The 19,391-nt window shown below is 36.1% G+C and overlaps 1 protein-coding gene across 1 annotated transcript; it reads left to right on the plus strand.

Annotated features, from left to right (window-relative positions):
• Positions 1 to 1,353: 1,353 nt before the first annotated feature.
• On the plus strand, positions 1,354 to 13,359 carry LOC131609425 (protein SCAR2-like). Its single transcript, XM_058881119.1, has 9 exons — positions 1,354 to 1,697; positions 2,794 to 2,957; positions 3,065 to 3,188; positions 3,290 to 3,425; positions 7,911 to 7,972; positions 8,085 to 12,225; positions 12,312 to 12,398; positions 12,546 to 12,650; positions 12,794 to 13,359. Exons 1-9 carry the CDS (start codon positions 1,543 to 1,545, stop codon positions 12,839 to 12,841), a joined length of 5,022 nt encoding a protein of 1,673 aa, XP_058737102.1. The 5' UTR covers positions 1,354 to 1,542; the 3' UTR covers positions 12,842 to 13,359.
• The last annotated feature ends 6,032 nt before the right edge of the window (positions 13,360 to 19,391 follow it).

Here is a 19,391-nt window from a genome sequence, read left to right on the forward strand (position 1 = left end):
TAATTCATATATTGATGATTGTAATGAATGATGCTACCCTTGCTAACTTTTACACCGTTAACATATTTTAAGTGTATTCTCACCCCTCGTTGTTTTGTTTGTGGTGTCCTATACTCTTTTGGAGTACAAATAATCAGGTAGAGGAGTAGCTGATGTTTGAGTCGGAGGATGGCGTTGAGGCCTCTTCGTTTTATTTATTGTTTTCCACATTTTTTTAGTTTCGTTGAAGCTCTGACCTGTAACACTGAGATGTGATACTTGTTTTGTGTTTTTCAAGTTTGAATTATTTAATTATATAAAGTACTTTATTTCACTAAGACAATTAAAGTATGACTAATCTTTAAATTCCGTTGCAATTTCTTATTATGTTGTTGTTGAAGATGTGTGTTGAGTATGTGTAACATCGATGTTTGCAAAATTGTCAGTTTACCTTTTATAAATGAAGAGTTGAGGTTTTATGGTGTTACAACATACGCCCTACTACCTCCACCTTTGATACGTCCACCTTCTATCTCATATTTCTTAGCTAGAACCTTAAACCACAATCCAACGTGATCAATGTGCAACCTTTGACACCATTTTTTTAAATTATGGTATGATTGAACTCCATTGTCCTCAAAACCCCAATCCACCTATATCTTTATTCCAACACTTTTTTCCTAATTAATCCAATAAATTTTACGCACGTTCTCACTTTCGTCTGAAAAAAAGACTAATAATTATTTGATATAAGAGATAAATCCTGTGAGAGTCAAAACACATATGTCAAAACACATTTGATGAATGTTAACTGACCCTCCATGGACAAATTTTTGCTTTTTCACTTTCATAAATTATTTTTAATTCTCTCCAAAATAGGTTGCCTCTAATTGAAAAACCAAATTAATAAAACATAATTAACTTATTTTACAATTTAACACCACTATAACCTCTTCCAACCACAAATTCATTCATTTAACACCACCAACAAGAATAAAATATTTACTTTAATGGTGAAAGTGTTTCTTTGATAACTAACAAAAAAAATTATATTTTATAAGATTAAAATGTTAAGATTTTATATTCTTCTCTATTATAAAATTTACTACAAATAAAAATATATTTAATATTGTATAAAATTAAAAATTAGAATTTATTTAAAAACATTATTTTTTATTAGTGATATTTGAAGAATTATTTTAAAAAAATAATTAATATAAATAGAAAACATTAAATCCATATATTATTATTTTTAGATGTTTTAATTATTTTTTAAGTTAAATCGTTTGGTTAAAACTTTAGAGGAAAGAAATCCCTATAGTATATAATATAAATATGAATATAAATACAAAACAAACTACAAAGTGCAATAAATCCAAACAAAAGAATAAAAAGAAAAGAAAAGAAAATCTGTCTCTCTCTCTGGCTCCTCTTTCTCTCTCTTCCATTTCCATGGCGAAACTAACGGAAAACGCATTGTCACCGGAACATGCATCAAACAACACTGCAAATTCACTGTAATTGGAGCAAAATTATCGTTTATCAATTGCTTGAATTCGAACAATGCCTATCTCAAGGTACCACATTCGTAGCGCGCACAGTTTGGCGGATCCGGAGCTGCACCGTGCCGCCGATAAGGATGACTCCGAAGCTCTCCTTGAAGCCGTAGCCATGAGTGGACTCGTCGGCTTCTTGCGCCAGCTCGGTGACCTCGCTCAGTCAGTTCTCTCTCTAACTGCTTTTCTTGTGTTGTTGACTGGTGCTGAATTGTGTTCATAGTTTCTGTAATTACATTGAGTTTTTGAAAAATTAAAATAAAATGATAATTTAGTTCTTCTATATATTTGAATTTTTATTTACTTTTCGTTTTTTTTTTTTTGCTGTTGGAAATTTGTTAGTTTGGAGTTTCTAATTTGGTGGTTAGGTATGTGGCTAAATTTGACTTTCTATTTTTTTCTTAGATATTATTATGAATTTATGATTCAATATTGTAATGTAGAATTGAATGTAGGTAGCTGATTTAGAATATTACTTCTTCTTTCTTTTTTTTAATTATATTTTTCTTTTTGTTTAAATTTATTTAGCCTTTTCTTTGTGTCTTCTTCCTTGATTCCTTGATTCCTTTTGTTCTTTGTATGTAGTGACTTTTTCTTTGTATGTAACCACTTTTTGTGTGGATAAAAAAGGAAGAAAATGGACTATTGGTGCTTAGATTCGTTGAGAAGATGTTGGATGCTTTTTTATATACATGGATATTTGATTCCATGATGTTTGAACCACAATTCTGGAACTAAGTTTTAGGGAATATTTAAAAAATAGAGTTATTGGCTGAAAACATGATTTTATTGACGAATTATGCTCAATTTTTTTTGTATGTTTACAGAAATTATAATTTTTATTAAATCACAGAAGGAGAAATGAGATTTAAGTAGATTATTTTACAGAGCTGACTAGCATTTCAGATTCTGAAATTTTTGGTTTGGTGGGTACATTGTGACTATTAGATTTAAGGGTTCAAGGGTCAATCTTAAGATCTGCTATACATAATCTCTTTATCAACCACCTGATTGAGTCCAGGTGGCTCAGTATTCTTGTAAATTTTACTATAATGCCATATGGTAGGAAAATTTTATAAATTTTGTCATAAGTGAGGTGATCATGGCATTCTGTTCCCTGCAGTGAATTTTTACAAAAAAAGTTCCAATTTATAGTCTTCGCATCAACATTTAACATTTTAAATTACGAGTTTTACAGTCACCAGCTTCTGACAAGTTTTCTGCATTTAACATTTTAACTGTGTATCATTTTGATTAGATTTGCTGCTGAGATGTTCCACGACTTGCATGAAGAAGTAATGGCTACGGCTGAAAGAGGCCACAGTCTTATGTCTCGTGTTCAACAGATTGAGGCTGAAATTCCTCCTCTTGAGAAAGCATTTTTGTCACGAACTCATCATTCGTCTTTCTTCACAAATGGAGGTTAACTAATCAATGGAGTCCTTTCGTTCATTATTTATGTTTGTAAATTTGAACTGTAGGTGATAACGGGTCGCATGACAAATTTTAATTTGCTTCTTGCACTGCAGGGATTGACTGGTGTCCTAATCTTCGATCTGAACAGAATCTTGTTTCACGCGGCGATTTACCTAGATTTATAATGGATTCATATGAGGAATGCCGTGGTCCACCTAGACTTTTCCTTCTAGACAAGTATGGTGACCAGATTTGAAAAATACAATTTTAGTATAAATATTATCTAGTTATTATTTTATGGATATCTGAAGCATTTGTTTCCTTTTTGGATGAAAAAGGTTTGATGTGGCTGGTGCTGGGGCATGTCTGAAGCGTTATTCTGATCCATCATTCTTTAAAGCAGAACCTGCTCCATCTGTAAGTGCAACAGGAACAGTAGAAGCTCACAGGGAAAGAAAAATTCGTAAAGTCAAGGTACTACCCCACTTGATGACATAATTTTTCTCGAAGTGTTTTAAATGACATAATAAAAACATGTTGGAAATAGTAAAAATACATTGTATGTTTTCCATTAAAAGGAGCATTTAAATTTTAGGTTCATGTATATTTAGATTCATGCATTTAGGAAGTTGGACTATTATTTATTTCTCCTTGTAAACATAATATGTAATTAATTATATAGTGTATAAATATTATGGATGCTGAGTACTTTACTCACTCAAGCACATTCAGAACACTTTGAGTTCTATTTTTCACATGGTATCAGAGCTCCTAATCTAGGGGACTCTACTTCCGCTAATATCAGTATTTAGAAATCTGACCGGGCATTTTTATGCTGTCAGAACCCTTAAATCTTGACTGGGCAACACGTGCTGTCAAGTTTTTTCAATTAAACGCCATCTATACTTTTCCGGCAGCCGTCCGTACTGTTTCATACAGTTTTCTGCAGCCGTTGGTACAATTCTGCACATTTTTCAGCCGCTGTTTACATCGTTCCAGCCGCTATCTACACCGTTCCAGCCGCTGTCTACACCGTTCCAGCCGCTGTCTGCACAGTTCCAGCAACTGTCTGCAAGTTCCAGCCGCTGTTTGCAAGTTCCAGCCGCTGTTTCTGCATTTTCTGGTATGGAAAAATCATCAAGTAATTGTAGTGTGGCGTATTCTGGTAAGCTTCCACTCTCATTTGGATTTCATGTCTCAGAAACACCTTCTCATTTATTTTGGATATTAGATTCAGGAGCCACAGACCACATGACACCCTCTTCAAAACAGTTCTCCACATATTCCCCTTGTCCCAGTAATAAAAAAATTTCTACTGCTGATGGTACTCTTTTAACTGTAGCCGGCTTTGGAGATATTCAAATAAATCATTCTATAACCTTAAAAAGGGTTCTCCATGTTCCGAAGCTATCCATGAACCTTGTCTCCATACAAAAACTTACAAATGATTTATCCTGTAGTGTGACTTTTTTTAATGATTGTTGTATATTTCAGGATAAGGAATCGGGAAAGACGATTGGACGTGCTAGAGAAAGGAATGGCCTTTACTATCTTGAAGAACCAGGTCACTGTACAAATGTCCCCTTGTCTCACTCATTTATGTCAGAGTCAATACTCTCCAAAAAGGAAAAAATCTTTCTTTTTCATTGTCGATTAGGTCATCCTTCTTTTGGAGTCATTAAAGTTTTGTTTCCGTCTTTATTCAATAAGGTAGATATTGAAAGTCTTCATTGTGATGTGTGCGAGTTTGCTAAACATAAGCGTCTACCATTTCCATTAAACAACAAAAGAAGTCTTTCCCCTTTCTATCTTATTCATTCAGATGTTTGGGGTCCCTCTACTAATCCAAATGTAACAGGTGCTAGGTGGTTTGTGACTTTTATAGATGATTGTACCCGGGTTACTTGGGTATTTTTACTCCAAAACAAGTCTGACGTCAGTACTGTTTTTCCAAAGTTTTTCTACATGATTAAAAATCAATTTGGAGTAAACATTAAAAGACTTAGGTCTGATAATGGAAAAGAGTACTTCAATCATGTTCTTATTTCTTTCTGTCAAAAAGAGGGAGTTGTCCATGAGTCTTCTTGTGTTAAAACACCACAACAAAATGGAATCGCAGAAAGAAAAAATGGGCATCTATTAGACCAAACCCGAGCACTATTGTTTCATAAAAATGTTCCCAAATATTTATGGGGGGAGGCCGTTCTCACTAGCACATATCTTATTAATCGATTACCCTCGAGAGTATTAGGGTTCAAGAGTCCTATGGATGTTCTTTCTTCCTTCTATCCAAATTTGTCAACAAGTAGTAATCTCAAACCTCAAATCTTTGGGTGTGTCTCATTTGTCCATGTGCATAGTCAAGACAGGAAAAAACTCGATCCTAGAGCCCTAAGATGTGTTTTTGTCGGTTATTCCTCTACTCAAAAGGGATATAAGTGTTTTCATCCTCCATCTAAAAGATTCTTTGTGTCGCGGGATGTAACCTTCCATGAAGAGGAACCGTACTTCACTCAACCTTATCTTCAGGGGGAGAGTTTTAAGGAAGATAAGCTTGAAAGTCTTGATCTTTCTGGTTTCGAGTCAAATACACTTAATTTGTCTAGTAATAAGTCAAATACATCTGGTCATGACTCAAATACACTCAATCTCCCTGGTCTCGAGTCAAATCCACCTAATTCTTCCAGTTTCGAGTCAAATAGACCCGATCTTTCTGGTCTTGAGTTAAACACACTTGTACCAAACCCATCTGAGCCTGAAGAACTGGGAGTTGAGTCAAATCAATCAAATATACCAGTAGTTGAACGTGAACCTGAAGTGGATGTGAGATATGGAAAGAATCTGGTTTACATGAGAAAGTCAAAGGCCATTCCTGAATCGACACAAGTTCAAGAGCCTGACTCGACTCCTTCAAATGAGGTAATTAATTCTTCTGAATTGCAGGATAAAATTATGACTCAAACAACAGATGATGACCTAGACCTTCCAATTGCTATTAGGAAAGGTACCAGAAAATGCACCAAACAACCTTTATATCCCCTTTCAAACTATCTTTCTTTTCAAAAATTCTCACCTACCCATAGAGCCTTCCTTACAAACCTTAACGCTACTTCCATACCTACTAATGTTTATGAGGCATTGTCTGATGAAAAATGGAAGCAAGCCATGAATATTGAGATGGACGCACTGAAGAAGAATGGAACGTGGGAGATAGTGACTTTACCAGAAGGAAAGAGGCCAGTTGGATGCAAATGGGTGTACACGGTAAAATATAAGGCTGATGGATCAATCGAAAGATATAAAGCCAGGTTGGTGGCCAAAGGGTTTACACAAACCTATGGAATTGACTACTCAGAGACATTTGCACCAGTTGCGAAGATGAATACAGTGAGAGTAATTTTGTCACTTGCTGCCAATTATGGTTGGAATTTACAACAATTTGATGTGAAGAATGCTTTCCTACATGGGGAACTTGAGGAGGAGATTTATATGCAGGTACCACCGGGGTATGAAAAAAATGTGTCTGACAATACCGTTTGCAGGTTGAAAAAGGCGTTATATGGCCTAAAGCAATCACCTCGAGCATGGTTTGGAAGATTCACTAAGGTTATGACATCCTTGGGGTACAAGCAAAGTCAAGGGGATCACACCTTGTTCATCAAACACTCGCCACAAGGGGGAGTAACAGTTTTGTTAGTATATGTGGATGATATTATAATGACTGGAGATGATTGGAAGGAGCAACAGATCTTGAGTCATTGTTTGGCTAAGGAGTTTGAAATAAAAGCTCTTGGAAAGCTGAAGTACTTCTTGGGAATCGAGGTGGCACATTCCCGGAAAGGCATTTTTATATCACAACAAAAATACATTACAGATTTACTCAAAGAGACAGGAAAAACAGCGTGTAAACCAGCGAGCGTTCCTATGGATCCAAATCTTAAATTGGGTAATACAGAAGAAGAGTTGCAGTAGACAAAGAAATGTATCAACGTCTAGTTGGGAGATTAATTTACTTGTCTCACACTAGACCTGATATTGCATATGCTGTAAGTATGGTTAGTCAGTTTATGCACTGTCCTAAAGAGATCCATTTACAAGCAGTTCATAGAATCCTGCAGTATCTCAAGGGAACTCCAGGAAGAGGGATTTTGTTCAAAAGAAATGGAAATACAACACTTGAGGCCTACACTGATGCAGACTATGCAGGATCAATTGTTGATAGAAGATCCACTACAGGGTATTGCACCTTTCTTGGAGGAAATCTTGTGACTTGGAGGAGTAAGAAGCAAAATGTAGTAGCGCGTTCTAGTGCTGAAGCTGAATTTCGAGCCATGGCACAAGGCATTTGTGAATTACTTTGGCTTAAAATTATTTTAGAAGATTTGAAAATCAAATGGGAAGGACCCATGAAGCTCTACTGTGATAATAAGTCAGCTATCAGTATAGCACATAATCCAGTTCAACATGATCGAACTAAGCATATTGAGGTTGATAGACACTTCATTAAGGAGAAGCTTGACAGTGGGCTGATTTGCACCCCATATGTGTCCTCACATGGGCAACTTGCGGATATTCTCACTAAAGGATTGAGTTGCTCAAATTTTGAACGAATTATATCCAAGCTGGGAATGGAGAATACTTATTCACCAGCTTGAGGGGGAGTGTTGGAAATAGTAAAAATACATTGTATGTTTTCCATTAAAAGGAGCATTTAAATTTTAGGTTCATGTATATTTAGATTCATGCATTTAGGAAGTTGGACTATTATTTATTTCTCCTTGTAAACATAATATGTAATTAATTATATAGTGTATAAATATTATGGATGCTGAGTACTTTACTCACTCAAGCACATTCAGAACACTTTGAGTTCTATTTTTCACAAAACACAATTGTATGCAATGGAAAATTGAATATTTGCAATTTTGGATATTAAATTTGTATAATTTGTATTTCCAGCAAAAGAAAGGGGAATGGCAGAGGGTTGGTGAGACCCCTGGAGCTGTACTATCACATTCAAAGTGAGTTCCAATAATTTTATTGTGGTGCATAAGTTATGCCTCTGATTTTTCAAATGCAAAAATGCCCCTATAATGGCTAACCAGTTACTCAATCCATTTTTCGTTATTGCAGACTACATCAGTTGTTTCTTGAGGAGCGTATTGAGAATGCGTGTAGTGATCCTGCTCGTCTTGTGAAACTGAAAAAAAGACAATTTGATGGATCTGCAGTTGAAGCAAAATCTGGGAGAAGTTACATGGAGGAAACTCTGGAAATGACCTCACCTGATCAAAAAATGGTTGGTGAAACTTCACTCAATCCACTGCCTGTGAAATTGATGTCAAGCGACACTAGTGAAACTGGGATTAAAATACTCGAAATCAATGGCATTTCACCTACGAGAAGGTCTATGGAAAATGGAATAACACATTCTTCATCGAATGAGCACGAATTAGAACTTAATTCATGCTCAGAAATAGGCAGGAAGACAAATGGATATCTTGTGAAGGAGCAGGAACAAATCTCTTCTGGTGGGACAGGTGAAGTGTCTTCTAAGCATCTCAAGGTACCTGATGACACAGAACTAGTGGATGATGATGGACAAAACAAATATCTTCTGGTGGAGACAAATGGATATCTTGTGAAGGAGCCCGAACAAATCTCTTCTAGTGGGATAAGTGAAGTGTCTTCAGAGCATCTCAAGGTACCTGATGAAACAGAACTAGTGGATGATGATGGACAAAATTCAAGAAAAGGCAGCCTAGACTGCTACCATTCTGATGACGCGGCTAGTGAGGTTGATGATTATATGGATGCATTAGCTACCATAGACTCCGAGTTGGAAATAGACAATGAGTGTGGACCTAAGAAAAGCTTCTTGAATGTCCAAAAGGTAATTGATTCAAATGATGAAGAAGAACATCAGCTGCAAGCTCCGTTTTCAGATTCTCAATCATTTGGAGACTCATCATTATCAGAGGAAATGAGTTCATTTGAACAAGATAGAAGTGAAGAGAATAATGAAGTGCAAGCTCAGCTACCAGACTCTCAGTCAGCAGGAACCCCCTGTGCATCAGATGATGATAAGAGTTCATTCAGAAGAGATAGAACTGAAGAACATACCCAACTGCATGCTCAGTTATCAGATTTTCAATCTATTGGAAATTCCTTACCAGAGACTGAAAATATGCTTTCCAACCAGCTTCCACAAACTGTTGAATTGCAAAAAAAAGTTGATGAGTTTGTCACACATGATGATGCTTATGATCTTGGCCGAGAAATATCTGATTCTGGACCAGTCTCTTCTGGTTCATGTGCAGTGGATTCAGGATGTTTATCAGATCATGGAGCTACAGCTCTATCAGACAAAACCCCACATGTTCCCGTTGAACGGCATTTAAGATTAGAAGATGATGAAGACACCATCTCCCCAATAAAAGATAATACTCTCCCAGTTGTTTATTTTGACAACAATTCTTTAAACAACTTGGATGTCTGCAATCCTCATGTCCATTCCCATACTCTGTTACAAGTTTCCAATGATTTAAGTTTAGTCCATGAAGGCGAATGTGGTGATCATTCTGACATCGAAGTGATGCAGGAAGAATCTCCTAATGAGTACTGTTCTGAAATATCAGTCAATGGGGACAATGGTCCGCGGGGGGAGGATCCCATTTGTCTGCCCATGGAAGTCGACCTTAATCCGGGCACTAAAATGCAACTTGACTCGGAAGATTTGTTTCCTGTTGTGGAGACTGCCATAGAGAATAGCTTTGCAGAGGAGCTATTCTCTGATTTTACACAAGGAAATCCACAAGATGAACCTGATTCGGTAGAAGTTAGAATTCTTTATCCTGATCAACTATCGAAATTTGAAGAGGTACCAAAGATAATGTTTGACGATGAAATAGATGGATCCACATGCAATTTGGATCAAGTTGAAGATGATGATCTTATTAAACATCCACCTTCCCCTAATTACATACTGCAGGATGATGATGTCATGGTAAATGATATGTTCCCTGAAAAAGTTCTGTCCAAAGATCTGGCTGTATCTGCTATTCCTTCTCTTGATAATGCTGAAACTGATGCAAGTATTGTTAATTGTCAAGCTTCAAATTCTATTTTTTCCCCATCAATGAATCCTTCAAATTTGTTGGAATCTTTCCCAGCTTCTCCAGATTCCAATAGGATGGAAATGGAATCCAACGAGGTAGAGTTGTCAGAAATTTCCAAAGACTTGAATGCAGAGAAGAGGGAAAATGAACTGGAACCATTTTCATATATGACATCTCCAGTGAGTAGCCTTACAAATTTGGAAGAATCTCTTTCTACTTTTGATGATTCTCACTGGAAAAATTTGGAAGTCAGTGAGGAAGTTGCAAGAGATTCTTTGACAGAGCTAACATCAGATTTAGTAGTGGATCAACTGAAAATTGCTTCTACTGATGAACTGTTGAGCCTGAACAGAACAGGTTCTTCTAACTCTAGTATATGTAATAATTTTCATTATCCATTACTTAAGGAGAAAGACCAAGATGGTTCTTCTGTCAATGACATGAAAATGGCGACCCAATGTTCAGAGCTAGACTCTCAGGATTCAGAATCTACAATTGTTTGCAAGAATGATCTACTGAACAGTAAAGATAATTTTTCACCACCTTCCTATAATCAACCGGAGCCTGAAACCCATTTAGAGTGGACCTTAAAACCACGAGTTGTGCAGCAAGATGTGGGTTTTCTGCTAAAAAATGAAGAAAAATGTACCTCTTCAAAATTTGAACCTCAGCCGATGCAGATATCGAACAAGTTGGAGCGAGAGAGAATAAATTGTGTTGCTTCTGAGTTTTCTGCTGAAGTCCATCTAGAGGAATCTTCAGATGGTTCCGCATCAAAGTCATCTGATCAGAAGATTAGTCCAACAAAACATTTCACGGATCCATTGAAACCTATACTTCCTAATCTTTTTCCCAAGGCAACCAAAATAAATCTCGAGGAAACGCCACCTATGCCCCCTCTACCACCTATGCAGTGGATAATGAGCAAGGTTCAAAATGCTTCCCCAGTTTCACAGAGAGAAGAAATAGGTGTAAGTCAAGTATTATTTCAACCAGTACAGCCAGTTAAACCTGATTATAACTCTCAATTTGGCTTATCAACTTCTGAAAGAGTAACCTTGCCATATCAGAATCCTTTTTTGCCTGCTGTGGCTGTGGAGAGTAATAAAAGCCTACACTCTTCTGGGTTATCAGCAGGTATTTCAGAGCATCCTGTTGCTATTCCTTTGCAGCTACCTGTAATGGTAAATGAAGCAAATGGTCAGCATAATTACCAAGTTCTGGAGAAAAGTCAAATTCACAACCCTTTCTTAGCATTACCCATGCTATCTTATGGTTGGATGCCACATGGACGTGTCGTAGCTTCAGAGGGAGAAAGCATCCTGAAATCAAATCCATGCCCGCCGACGCATCCCCCTGAAAGTGCTGTTTCTGGGGCTGATCCCAGCGACCAACGAGAAAAAGTGCCTCAGTTCAAGAATCAGTTCATGGAAGATACTAGTATAGAAGCTAAAAAGGATAGTCCTGGAGAAAGCATATTGAATTCAAGTTCATGCCAACCAATACTGCCAGCTGAATGTGCTGTTCCTGGGGCTGATACCAGAGACCAACAAGAAAAACCTTCTCAGTTCATGAGTCAGTTTATGGAAGATACTAATATAGAAACTAGAAATGATAGTCCTGAAGAAAGCGTATTGAATTCAAGTTCATGCCCACCAATACTTCCAGCTGAATGTGCTGTTCCTGGGGCTGATACCATCTTTCCACAAGACAAACAGACCCAGTTTTCTGGTCAAATAATAGAAAAAACATGTTCTGCAGCTAAAGAAGACACCAGAGAATTGCACTCAGTGCCACCTGCTGAATGTCCTGTATCAGGAGATGATCCCATTTCTTCAAACGAACAATATTCTCATTCTCCAAATGAATTAATGGAAGTGACTGTTCTGGAATTTCCAACACTTGAGGAGCCATCAATTGATTTGGAAAGGGATCAAGGTAATCATATAGTCTCACCTAAGTCACCACCTCCAAGTATAGAAATTATGCAGCCCAATCACAGCCTGTTGCCTTCAGAGGAGGATGTGGCGATGTCATTGGATACATTGGCCCAATCATCAGAATTTGATTATCAAATACCAAATGGAAAGTCAAAGAAGCCTCCTCCACCTCAGAACCATTTATTTGACGTTGTTGCCGCTCTTGACAAAAGCAGGGTAGAGACAGTTTTCTTGTTCTTGCCAAATTTACTCTTTATGCAGTCTTAATTTTTGCATAACACGCTGCCTTTGTACCACTGCAGCTGAGGAAGGTCACTGATCGTGTTAGGCCCCCTGTAGCACCCAAGGTAGATGAAAGAGACTCATTGTTAGAACAGATTAGAACGAAGGTAAGAGCCAGCAACTTTGATCTTTTTTTTCTTTTGACAGCAACTTTGATCTTTTTTCTTTTGACAGCAACTTTCATCTTGTTCATGCTTTTTTATCCTTTTGTATAAAGTTTTTGTGTTTTGATATTTCAAAATATTGTTTTTCAGTCCTTCAACTTGAGGCCTGCTGTGGTTAAACGACCCAACATTCAGGGTCCGAAAACGAACTTGAAGGTTGCTGCCATCTTGGAGAAAGCAAATTCTATTCGCCAGGTCTATCTCTCTTACATTATTAAATTTATCCTATTTGGTGTATGTTCTCTGTTATGTTTTGGTAAACCGCATGTGCTCTTTCCCTGCACCAACATACCACTTCTCTTATGGGTAAACTAAACTAATGTCAATCATGGAAACAGGCTTTGGCTGGAAGTGATGAAGATGATGATGCTTGGAGTGATTCTTGAATTTACTACATAATGAAAAATACAGATCTCAGTGCCAGTAGATGTTTTTCTATTGCGGGTCTTGCCCAAAATCAGATGTAAAAAGTCTTTACTCAATATATTGAATAGGAAATTTACTTTAATATACAAGATTTAATATCCTACCGTGTGTTCATATACGGTACTCTGGACAACATGTGTCCCTCCGTGAGTCCTACTAATTCACTTTCAATTTCGTAATAACGGGAACAAGCAGCATCTGTTGCACTGATTCAAAGCATTTTACAAAGGTGAAACTCGCTTCAGTCAGAGTCAGGCTCAGAGTGTAAGAGATGTATCCATCCAGATCTTCCAACCTATTAGAATTTTCTAAGTGTGTATATTTGTCCTGTGGTTGTCATAAGTAAATTTGTAATTCTGTAATAGTGGTATACTGATAATTTCCTGGTAACACCATGTAGTTCATCTGTTTGTGTCCCATACTTAGTATATATGTAATGTATACATGTGAGTAAAATGTTCAGTAGTATTTTTTTTCTTTCTGTAATTGTATATAGAGAGCATTAGAAAATTGAAACTTGTCAGAGGAAATTATAAATATATACTAAAGATTTGCAAACCCATTTCTCTTTAGCTGCTTGTGCATTAGCTACTGCTACAGATTTCTCTAGATCATGGCCTTATGCAAATATATTCTTAGATGGATTTGGTACAGTGATAACTTAGGGAAAGTACCAGCAGCATTCCGTCAGCTTCAGAGGCGCAGACACGCTCTGCAATGTCACTGATCACTGTATAGTGGCATTGTTCCATTTAAGGATCATAAGAATCTTAGGAAAGGTGAATCCATAGCAAGTGAAGGATCTCAGCTTTTGTTGTGATTTTAGGCTCATTACAACCTTCTCCTTTGACAACATCAAAAAGAGATATTAATTATTATGGATCTAGAAACCAAACAACCAAACACATAAAATAATTCTAGATGAACATATGAGCTAAATAGCTAAGAAAAATATACAACGTAGATCGAATACATAATAAAAAGATAACATGCAAGTGATCAAAACTATCATAAAATGAAATGCATTAACAATTTAAATAATGCATGAACAAGTAGATGAATGCTCAAATGTACATAATTAACACTACATGTCTAAAAGACTTAAATGCCAACTAGAATAACTAAAATATGCTAGAAATGAATGAGAAAAGTAAAAATGGTAGTAAGCAAACCAATGAACATATTTAGGAGAAATACATAAACAATGATACACACCAGATATTAAAGTTATAGAGACATACCAATATAGCCGGTAAGAGAATTATTTGCAACAAAACAGTGTTAGTGAAAATATAGTTTACACAACAAATGAAACAAAATAAAATTCTTATTCTATTAAAAACACGAGGAACCCAAGAGTCCCAAATCTCTATAGATCTTGTGAAAAGGGTCCGATGACAGAGGTTTTGTAAAGATGTCAGAAAGCTGACTTTTAGTGTTAACGTGTTCAAAAACAACATCCCCTTTTTCAACATGGTGTCTAAGAAAATGGTGTCGAATCTCTATGTGTTTTGTTCGTGAATGAAGTATCTGATTCTTATTAAGGCTAATCACACTAGTACTATCAAACTTAATTGGAACACAACCAAGTTTTAAATCATAGTCTAACAATTGTTGCTTAAGCCATAAGACTTATGCACAACAGCTACCGGCTGCTACTTATTCATCCTCGGCAATAGAAAGTGCAACACTATGCTACTTCTTACTATGCCAAGAAACTAAACAACTTCTAAATAAGTAACAAACACCACTAGTACTTTTCCTATCCGACTTGCACCCTGCAAAATTGAAATCAGAATAACCTACTAAGCTACAAGCACTACCTTTAGGATACTAAAGATCGTGATGCGAGGTTTTGTTAAGATACCTCAAAATACATTTTACGATCTTAAAATGTGATTCCTTAGATGATGCTTGATATTTAGCACATATGCACACGCTAAATATGATATTTGGCCTGCTCGCAGTTAAATAGAGTAAGGATCCGATCATACATCCATACCTGGTAATGTCGAAGTTCACTCATCTTTCGTCTTTGGCAATAAGCACATTAAATGACATGTGTTGAGATACTTTTCGAGTCTTTCATATCAAACTTCTTGAGAAGCTCTAAACAGTATTTCATTTTACTTATGAAAATGCATTCTTCGACTTACTTGATTTGCAATCATAAGAAATATGCCAGCTCTTCCATAAGAAACATCTCAAATTCACCTTCACTGCATCAAACTAGTAAATATCTTGATAAAGAGATTAGTAGAGCCGAAAATAATATCATCGAAAAATGTTTGAACTATAAGAGTATGCTTTGCTAATTGCTGATGAAATTCTTTTAATGCACAAATCATTTGATACAAGTTGAATTTAATGAAAAAGATTTTAATGTAACTAAATCATTATTCTGATGTAAATGTTTTGATGCATGTGAAGAATAAATTTAATGCACGAATGACTATGGTGCAAACAAAAAAATTTAAAGAAAAATAAGATAAATAGAGTGCAACCATATAAAGATAAAAGAGAATGAAACGATCATACCAATTACGATGATCTAGGACTTAACATGCTACAAAAGTAACGTTAGCAAATGATAACACTAATACATTATACATCAAAAGAATATAATACGATCAAAAATATTATTGAATACATCTTCCTTCACTTGTTTTGAGAATTCATAAAGATTCATAGACACTCCTGCACAAAACAATAATAGATAGAACTAGGTACCCGATTTTAGTTGGGTCCTTTGGGGTTAGTTGATGTACACTTAGGAACCCATGCCATTTTACCATTTGGAACTTGGAAGTTCCTAATGTGGCATTGAGGCCTAATGTATCCCTTATCACCACAATAATGACAATCAGCTTTAGATGAAATGCTTCTTATATTTCTCCTAGTGACACGAGTTTTTTTTAATGAAAATCTTCCCTCTATAACTTGAAGAACTAGAACAAGAATAAGATAGTGAAGTAGCATGAGTTAATTGTCCTTTGAGATTTTCAATTTCAAGTTTTAAATTGGACATTCAACACATTATACTTTTCCACCTTTTCAACCAAAGTATTAGAAATATTATAACGCTCATCAACTAGAGATGTATGTACATCTTTAAGATAATATAAAGCACGATTAAGATTATTTATCTCTCATTCAAGTGTCATAATAATTTCTTTTTGTAGAGAAATCTTTTTAAATCCATTTATAGAATCAGCATACATGTCATTAAAAACTTGCAACAATTCGCTATAAGAGTATTCATTATCAAAATCAGAATTATATACCTTTGACGTTTCATCTTTCTTACGTGCCATCAAACATAGGTTGGCACACTCATCATCTGAACTTGAGCAAGAACCCGAGGAGATGCTTTCATCCTCTTCTTCCCACGCGATATAGGCTCCACGACCTTTGGAATTCTTTCCTTTCGTCTTGTAGACTTCCTTATCTTTTTTCTTATGATGTTTGGTGAGACCTGAACATGTAATTCTATAATGTCCTGATTTACAACACTCATAACACGTAACGTCATCATCCTTGTTCTTGTGTTCATTTTTGAGCGGGTGAGTATTTCTGAAAAGTATCAAGCCTTTATCAGAATGTTAGAGCTTGTTTCTCTTGAGGTATTTATTGTAGTATTTGACGAATAAAATCATCTGCTCTTTCTTAGGAGCTTCTTCTTCAGAATCATCCCTTTCTTCCTTTGATTTACTAGCTTTTGATGATAAAGCTTTCAAAGAAAGATCATGTTTCTCTTCTTTTACTTTCTCTTTATTTTTCGACTTTACTTCTCTATGGGTGAGTCGTTTGAGTTTATTTTCATGCTCGGCTAACTTTCCAAACAATTTTGTGATATCCAAAGTATCTAGATTCCTTCGGTTGTCACTCCCTGCACATAGATATCAATATATATCTTATTAGCAAAATCTTTGTTGGAATAAGTTTTATCCAAGTTGCTTAATTTGATTAAGTGGATGAATCTAGTTTGTATGAAATTCATAGATTCTCCAAGTTCCATACGAAACAAATCAAATTCCACTGTAAACATGTTGATTTTATCATCCTTAACGTCATTTGTTCCCTCATAGAGAGTTTGGAGAGTGTCCCACATTCCTTTGACACTTGTATGATGTGATATAGCAGATAATGTTTTTGCACTGAAAGCTGAGATAAGTATGTTTCTCGCTTTCAAATCATATGAGGCCTTTTTGATTTCATCATCATTCCAATCGTTTGGATATTTTACAACTCCATCTTCACCCATGAAAATAAAAGGTCCATTGGTGACGACACACCATAAATTTTCGTCCACTAATTACAAGTGCACGTTCTATTGTACACTCCCTTTGGATCGTCATCGTCCGCCATATTCTCAAAACTTTTGGAGTCGATTAGACTTAATTAAAAGACCAGCTCTTGATTCCAATTGTTGGGTGAGAATATGGTGTAAGAAAACAGTCTAGAGGGGGTGAATAGACTTTTTAAAATCAAATTTCCCGATTTTTTGAAAACGAAGTATCAGAGGTTTTTTAGAGTACACACATATAATTATTATAACGAAATATAGTGAATTATAGTAGTAATTGAATAGAAATTAATACACGTGAACACATGTATTTAATCAATACCAATGGTATAATTCACGAGAGATGATTATACAATGATTCAATTTTTGAATTCTAAACTCAACAAGTTTCTTAGATTTTAATCACCCCTAAAGCTCGATTAGGTCCTGTTAGCTGAAGATTTCGTTTTGTAGTATTTATCCTTCGAAGAAGTAGAAAATCGAAGGAAAGATGGTTACTGATGGCCATCCCTTAAAAATAAAAGAATGGCTACTGATGGTCATGCTTCGAGAGTAAAGATTTCTAAGTTCGCTATGAAGATAATGAATACTGAAAGCTAGTGAAAAGTATGTGTCTTCGGGGACTTAGACAAATTTATAAATATATTCAAGTATTACTACTTAGCGTGTGTTTTTTTTCGTAGTGTTTGTTTAATACACTGCCACGCGTCGAAGACAGACTCAGGCGGGAAGATTTGAAATTCGAAGACGGTTTCGTAACTGTCCAAGTAACAGATGGCATCGCTAGAAGTTCTTATGAGAAACGTGGCAGCAGATTAGTATAGGACCGTTAAGGTCGAAACTAGTATAAATAGGAGTCTTAATATTAGGATTCTGTGTGTTCATTTTGTACAAATCACTCACATATTTACTCAAGTATCAAGCGTTAAGAGAAAGAGTTCGCTGAGAAAATGTACGTATGACACCACCATTTTAATACATGTGTATTATCTTTTGTTTTTAAATATCTTCCAGAATTACTGCATTTCGTTTACTTCTTGCCATTTACATTTCTGTATCTTTACTTTAATGTCATTTACTTTCGAATTACTTTCATGTTATTTACTTTCAAAGTCTTTTACATTTCTGCAGTTTAAGATTCTTTACGTTTCAATAGTCCTTTTAATTTTCTATGTTATGTTACTTATCTTTTCGCTGAAGTCACATTTATATATAACAAAGTGATTGTCAAGACTATTTGTTCTTTAATCGAACAACGCTTATTGAAGAAGACAAATAATGAATATGGCTCGAATGAACGTTGATGACAATCTTCTTGACTATGTGTCCTAGGATCAATCTAGTCGATCCTGCGAGTAACCAAATCATATTTATTATAGTTTGGAAGACTAGCGGTTGTTTACCGGAAATCACCGTAAACAAATTGGCACGCCCAGTGGGACAGTGTCAAGCAGATTGTTTTAATCAATTGCTTTATTTTTGTCTAGACAATATCAAGATCTTGTATGAACCTTAGGAACGGTAAATTAAAGAACAGTGCACAACCGATTCCCAAACGAAGGTACAACAGGAAAATGGTCGTTACGGCCAGTGCAGGGGGTGAACAAGATCCCCCACAAGGTTCAGTATCAGGAGCGGCAAATTCGACTTCTACTCAAGGAACACGAGATGCAACGGGTCCAAATGGATCGAGACCTGCAGATAATTCCCAGGCTTTGCCTGAAAATAATACAGGGCTTTCAGGGACTATTCCAGTTTTAGTGTCGACAACCACACCCTCATCCACAAGCGCAGAGGACGTATTGTTTGCCTCGACAAATGCTGCAAATAATTTGCCTGGTCAAGGCACGAATTCTGCTTTCGAATGGAGACCAAATGGTTCATATGGAATGCCATACCCATATGGAACAGGCGTACGAGGGGCAGGATCTATATATGCCCCAACTAACAATGCGACATTTTCACCGAATGTTAGTTCAGTGGGTCGAAGTGCACATAACACTGGTTTTTCTACCCAGGTGCCTCACTTTACCACAAATAACCAAGCAGCATTTCGACAAGAAATGGATGCAAGCAACCATGATATGGTAGGGGTTTTGGCCAGAGAATTGACTTCAGTTTTAAGCCCACTAATGGCAAATGTTACTACTACAAATAGAGAAAACATGGAGACTTTCCAAAAGATATCATCTCAAATGAATCGA

Source organism: Vicia villosa, linkage group LG6, assembly GCF_029867415.1.
Source record: "Vicia villosa cultivar HV-30 ecotype Madison, WI linkage group LG6, Vvil1.0, whole genome shotgun sequence".
Classification (NCBI taxonomy): Eukaryota; Viridiplantae; Streptophyta; class Magnoliopsida; order Fabales; family Fabaceae; genus Vicia; species Vicia villosa.